Below are 6,360 nucleotides of genomic sequence, written 5' to 3' on the forward strand. Positions count from 1 at the left end.
GAGTGCCAGGTGCCCAGTGACTTTGGCACAGAGAGCCCAAGGCTCCAGCAGTCTCTGGTCAGGAGAAGAGCTCTGGGCAGAGGCAGGGAGGGCTCCAAAGGGCACGCAGCTACCAGAGTCCCTTTCCAGATGAACGGGCTAGTGTGGAAGCTGGGAGGACACAGGAGGGAGGACGCAGGGTTGCGTGGCTTCCGCAGTTCCTGGTCATGGAATGCGGTGGCCTGGTGGGTGCGGGTCACGGGTCGGGGGTCACTCCACGGCTCTTATGGAGGTCTGGGCAGTGCCAAGCCCAGGAGTTTGAGGTTGCTATGAGCTGTGATGTCACGGCACTCTACCCAGGGCAACAGCCCAAGGCTCTAGTGTGCCAAAACCATCTCACTCTGCCCCTAAGGATTAAGGCTGTAAGGCAGCTGAGTCCTCGCCTTTAGGCTGCTCAGTCAGTAGGTTACTTTGACCTGCCCAATCCTTGCTCTGAGACCCTGAGGGCGGAGCTTGCCGGGGCAGTTCTTTCACAATGGCTTCCTGCGCCCAGCTCAGTGGCTCAGTCTGGGGCCCCAGACAATGCCCAAAGTTCTCCACACTCCTGCTCAAGCTCTCCCCAAGGCAGTTCAACTGAGTACACTGAAACAGTTCACAGGTAAGGCCTTTCTGGTTTGCAGTCTCACTGCTGCTTGTACTTACGGTTGCCGGCGTGATTAGGTCAATGGAACACATGCAACCACTTGCCAGTTTACCACTGTTTTTATCCTCCTCTTGGGGTCCAGGAGTCCCTTGCTGGCTCCCTGTATCCTCAAAGGGATGATTATAGGCAGATCCCACCGGCCAGAGATGCCTGGAGTCTTGTCTCCCCAGACTCGCTGTTCCCAGTTGCAGGGAAGCTGTTACTCGGCCGCCATCTTTAATCCCACTCTAGTTACATTATTGAGAATGAAAAACTTACCCGTAATCTCACAATCTAAAATAACAACTATTATTATTTCATACATTTTCCTCCATTCTCTTTAAGAGAGTGTTTACGTCATTGCTGTTATATCATCCACGCTATGTTGTAGCCAGTTTTTTTCTACCTAGAGTTATGCATCATTTTTGATACATGTGTCTTAATGTAGTCAACCAACCCCTCTGCTGTTGGGCCATTCAGATTAATTCCATTCCGTGACTGTTATCCACAATGTTGAATATCTTTGTGCGTAGAACTTTTCCCTTTTCTTGAATCTTCCCTGCAGGAGTGTCCCCAGATGTGGGCTGACTGACTCACACACGGGTCCTTGTGTGGCTGCTGCCAGTAACTTCCTCAAAGGGTTGCGGCAGTTGAAAATCACAGGCACCAGCTATGCCTGCGAGCATTTATTTCACCACAAACTAAACAGGATCAAATAGCTTCTTTTTAAAAACAAGTCTTGCTACTTTCATGAGCAAATAAAATAGCTCATTGTTTTATAATAGTTCGAATTACTTTGGTGACTGGAAACTGTTAACAGAAATTTTTTTTTCTTGTTTTTTGGATTATTTTTTAAATGGCAAAGAAATGTACTTTTTTTTAGTTAAAAAAATAGATTGTGTGAAGTAAAATGCACAAGTCTGTTCTTACTCCTTACCCTCAGCTCTGGTCTCACCCCTTCTTCAGAGGCAGTAGAAGGCATGTCTTTTCAGGGTTGTTTTTAGAATCTTCATTCCTTCAGGACGTACATATTTGTTGAGACCACTTACCTGCTAGGCACTAGGGATAAAAAGGGGAATTAGGCCAGGGACAGTGGCTCAGGTGTGTAATCTTAGCACTTTGGGAAGGTGAAGAGGGAGCATCACTTGAGCCCAGGAGTTCAAGGCTGCAGTGAGCTGTGATGAAGCCGCTGCACTCTAGCCTGGGCAACAGGCTGTCTAGAAAGAAAGAGAGAGAGAAAGAGAGAGAGAGAAGGAAGAAAGAAAGGTAGATAGAAAGAAAGGAAGAAAGAAAGGAGGGAGGGAAGGGGGGGAGGGAGAGAGAGAGAGAAAGAAAGAAAGAAAGAGGGCAATTAAACAGACATGGTCTCTGCTCTCATGGAACTTATATCTTATGAGAGACACAGACAAAAACACAATAAACAGAAGGAATAAAAAAAAATAAAATAACCACAATTTGTAGTAAGTTCTATGAAGAAAAGCACAAGATGGGCGGCACCTGTGGCTCAGTAAGCAGGGCACTGGCCCCATATGCCAAGGGTGGCAGGTTCAAACCCAGCCCCGGCCAAACTGCAACAACAACAAAAAAATAGCCGGGCGTTGTGGCAGGTGCCTGTAATCCCAGCTGCTCGGGAGGCTGAGGCAAGAGAATAGCCTAAGCCCAGGAGCTGGAGGTTGCTGTGAGCTGTGTGACGCCATGGCACTCTACCGAGGGCAATAAAGTGAGACTCTGTCTCTACAAAAAAAAAAAAAAAGAAAAGAAAAGCACAAGAAAGCAGAGGAGACTTCCTTGGCTGAATTGGTCCTAAGAGATCTCCCTGCAGTGTGGCCTTTAGGCTAAGATCTGGAGGGAGGAGGAGGGGCAGCCAGGAGAAACCGGGAAGAAGGTTCCAGCCAAGGAAGAGGCCTGAGGCTGAACATCTAGTGGTTGTGTAGAGCAGAGACACGCAGCCAGGCAGGGGTTGTGAGAGTGGTGCACAGGGAGCAGGAATGCACTTAAGACTTAATGTTTTGCATTTTAAGATCACTCACTCTGTTATAGGGAGCACAATTATAGGTGAAGAAACTGAGGTACAGGTGCCTTAATATTTTTCCAATAATTTTTGTCTAAACTATGTAACAAAGATGTTAACCCTTTTCTGTTCTATTTTTTCTTTTTTGACACATTTTTCTTGTCTTTTCTTTTCCCCTCCGTTTAGTGTATGGGGATTCTTTTGTTTGTTTTTAAATATAGAATCTTCATGAATTTGCGTATCATCCTTGTACAGGGGCCATTCTAATCTTCTCTGTATTGTTCCAAAGTGAGCAAAGAATTTTTTAACACAGATTTTTACACCAAAGCTTTTCCTTTGTGATTCCTTCTATTATTTCTAAACCTAGAAAGTTATTTGGTAAGTGTTAAATTCCTGAGACCATATGATGCAGTAGTTAAGACCATGAGATTTGGAGTCAGACAAAACTGAGTTCAAATTTTAACACAGTCACCTTCTTGCTGTGCGAATGTCCTTACCCTTTCTGAGACTCACTTTGCTTTTCTCTAAATTGAGAGTAATAACACTACCTTGTAACTACTGTGATTATCCTATATTTTCTATCATTTTGATGCTCAAAATATTAATATTTATCTGCTTCAATGATCTAGAGTTAATGTTGGATATGGTGTGAGGTATAGTTCTAAACCAAAAAAAAATTTTTTTCAAATTGTTTCATTTTGGTTCTAAAGACTTATTTCTGGGAAATTAAACAACTGCTCAGAACAAAAGGGAAGCACTGCCTTATTTAAACACCCACTCTATACCTGGTGTTTCCCATACATGATATGATCCTTATGACAACCCTGACTGGCAAGAACTATCATAATTCCCACATTTCAGATGCAGAAGGTAAAACTTTAAAAGGTCAATGACTTGCTCAAGCTGATAATTGGGAGACAAACCTAGAAACCAGGATGGCTAGGCTCCAAATGCCTTCCTCTCTCACCAGGGCAGCTCTCAGACTCAGAGCCCTGGCCATGGCCAGAAGCACAGGGCTCCTGAGTGTCAAGGAACAGAGCACACTCAGCAGAGCCAAAGTGAGGGACTAAGTAGCCTGAATAACACCCATAAAGGCTGGTGAATAGGACAATGGGGATGAGAGACGAGGACATGGGGGGAGTGCAAGGCCCAGAAGGGGAAGCACAGGACACAGAGAGCCCAGGGGTGCCCTGCATGAGAGCCCAGGGGTGTCCCGCCTGTCTGAGTGCTGAGGGCAGCCCCCCTCACCCATCTTGTGTGCTTTCAGGTCAGGGCAGAAGTGCTCACGACATTTGCCCTCTGTGGATTTGCCAACTTCAGCTCCATTGGGATAATGCTGGGAGGCCTGAGTAAGTCCTGCGGTGCCTCCCTAACATCCAGGAGAGTTGGGGGCTTGAACTTTCTGGGGACCTGTGGGTCTCAGTTGTCTGGTTTGTCTGAGTCAGGGCCTGAACAAGGAACCATGGAGGTTCCTCCCAGCCTTGGAATCCTGTGGTTCTCTATGGCTGGAGGTGCCCAGGAAGTTAGCGCCTTGGCCTAGCAGGCTATGCTTGGGGACAGGAGATGTGATGCGGGCTTATCCCCTGAGGCTTTGGCCTACCTTTCCCCACAAGCTCGATGGACAGGAAGGCAGGTATGATGGGACCTGGAGGAAGGTTCAGCACAGTTCTCAGCTCCTTACGATGAACATTTCCACTCTTGGCCACCAGCCTGGTAGTATAATCATCTCATTTTACAGAGAAGGAAATGGAGTCTTAGAGAGATGAAGTGATGGCCCAAGACACTCAGCTAGTAAATGGCTTGGCCTGTGTTTAATCCCCAGTCTGCCTGACTCAAAAACCAGTGTCTTTTCCTGGACCTGCTGCTGATGGCGTATGGGGAGGTGTGGTACATTACCTAGGGGTCCCAGACAGGCCAAAAAGGCTCCCAAATTCATCAAGCAGCTAGGAAGACAACAACTGTCCCCTGGCCACCCAGAAGAGGAAGGGAGGTCAGCAGACATAGCCAGAGCCATAGTAGGTAGACAGAGAGGTGTGTGACTTCCTGGGCTCCCAGCCCTCCTGTTCCTTTGCAGCCTCCATGGCCCCCCAACGGAAGAGCGACTTCTCCCAGATCGTGCTCCGGGCGCTGTTCACTGGGGCCTGTGTGTCCCTGGTGAATGCCTGCGTGGCAGGTGAGTGCAGGCCATGGGGTGGGCAGGACTTGGGGCCTTGAAGCCTTGACTTCTGGCTGGTCTCCAGACCTGGTCAGGTGCGGGGCTTTGCTCACCAGCCACTCTCCCTCCACAGGGGTCCTCTATGTGCCCAGGGAGCCCGAGGTCAACTGCACATCCCTCCTAAACACAGCGCTCAGCAGCAGCAACTTTGAGGTGTATCAGTGCTGCCACAAGGCCTTCCAGAGGTGAGGGGGCCAGGGCGTGGGGCCACAGGGCCACAGGGGCACAGAAGGCCCGCGTGCCTGGGGATGACTTTGGTATCAGAACACGGGTAGAAATGTCATGGCTACAGCTGGTATGGCCAGGGGAGGAGGAGATGAAGGCTGGAGGACCAGACGTGAAGAGGGAGGGCAGACCAGAGACAGGAAGTAACCTGGCCAAGACACGTCAGAGACCAGCAGAGCTAGGCCTGCAGCTCACACTGTAGCCTGTGCTTGCTTTTCAGCATCAGCCCGGAGTTGGGCCCAGAAGCCCTGGACAACTGCTGTCGATTTTACAACCACACGGTCTGTGCATAGTGGGGACAGACGTCCTTGTGCCTTCTGAGAGCTGCTCTTCTCCAGGAAGCATCTGTCCCCATCTTCCCCTGCCCAGGCCCCTGCTCAGGGAAGCCACAAGGCTTAGACCTCCAAAGTCCCACAGCTGGGAAGAGGTAATGGAGTGAGTGGGCACTTCTCTCAGCACCCCCATTTGCCTAGCTCCCCCAACGTAAATTTTCAGGCTCACCTCTGCCTCCTTCTGTTTCTCCTCCACATCTAAACAGCACCCTGGTCCTCTGCCTTCTCCTCTCCTTGAGTCCCTCACACACACCTTTCCCCTCTGTTGTGGGCCCCACACCAAAGCATCCTCCCTTCTCCCCTCCTGGACTCTGGACTCTCTGCAGGCTTCCCTGTCCACTGCTGTCTCCTGGAGATCCCTTTCTCTATTTTCAAAGACTCCCCTCCTCACTGCCTTCCACCATAGCACTTCCCAAACTGATGTCCTGTGGAACACGGTCCCACAAGGTATTCAGAGACTTCCATGATCCACTATATTTGGAAAACGCTGGGTTAAATAAAGTTGGACAGGATTATTTGGGGCTTTAATTCTGTTTTGTTTTTTTAACTGTGGACTTATCAGAGCTTGACGTAGATATAAGGGTTTTACCAAGTTCATTCAAACATAAGAACTTTTTTGATGGAAAGTTCTCTGAATTGAAGGTTTCAATTCATATTTACCAAATACAATTTGGTAAATATGGACTAATGTTCAAGCTACTTTACATAATTGTGATCCTGGGGGACATTTACATGGCTCTGTTGTCAGTGCCTTATATAATGTAACTCCATCCTTATGACACCCCATGAGGGAGGTACTATCATTATCCCTAGCTGAGGAATCAGAGGCCCCAGCAGGTTAAGTATCGTGCCTAAAATCACACAGCTGGAAAGGCAGGGTCTGAACCCAGGCCATGTGGCTCCATAGAGCCTGGGC

At 48.6% G+C, this 6,360-nt stretch overlaps 1 protein-coding gene and 1 non-coding gene across 7 annotated transcripts in view; one reads left to right on the forward strand and one right to left on the reverse strand.

The window, feature by feature from the left end:
* The window catches only part of SLC28A1 (solute carrier family 28 member 1), a 68,380-nt gene extending 62,421 nt beyond the window's left edge, over window positions 1-5,959 (forward strand). For all 6 annotated transcript variants that reach the window (XM_053594490.1, XM_053594492.1, XM_053594491.1 and 3 more), the window contains 4 exons: window positions 3,940-4,021; window positions 4,747-4,845; window positions 4,961-5,072; window positions 5,333-5,959. In XM_053594490.1, coding sequence (XP_053450465.1) covers window positions 3,940-4,021; window positions 4,747-4,845; window positions 4,961-5,072; window positions 5,333-5,405 — 366 coding nt within the window. In that variant the 3' untranslated portion in view covers window positions 5,406-5,959. The remainder of the gene's footprint in view (window positions 1-3,939; window positions 4,022-4,746; window positions 4,846-4,960; window positions 5,073-5,332) is intronic.
* Window positions 2,884-2,988, reverse strand: LOC128589401 (U6 spliceosomal RNA). The gene has a single exon (XR_008380991.1). It is a non-coding gene; the product is annotated as a U6 spliceosomal RNA (small nuclear RNA).
* Window positions 5,960-6,360: the final 401 nt, after the last annotated feature.

The sequence above is a fragment of the Nycticebus coucang genome, chromosome 6 (assembly GCF_027406575.1).
Source record: "Nycticebus coucang isolate mNycCou1 chromosome 6, mNycCou1.pri, whole genome shotgun sequence".
In the NCBI taxonomy this organism is placed as follows: Eukaryota; Metazoa; Chordata; class Mammalia; order Primates; family Lorisidae; genus Nycticebus; species Nycticebus coucang.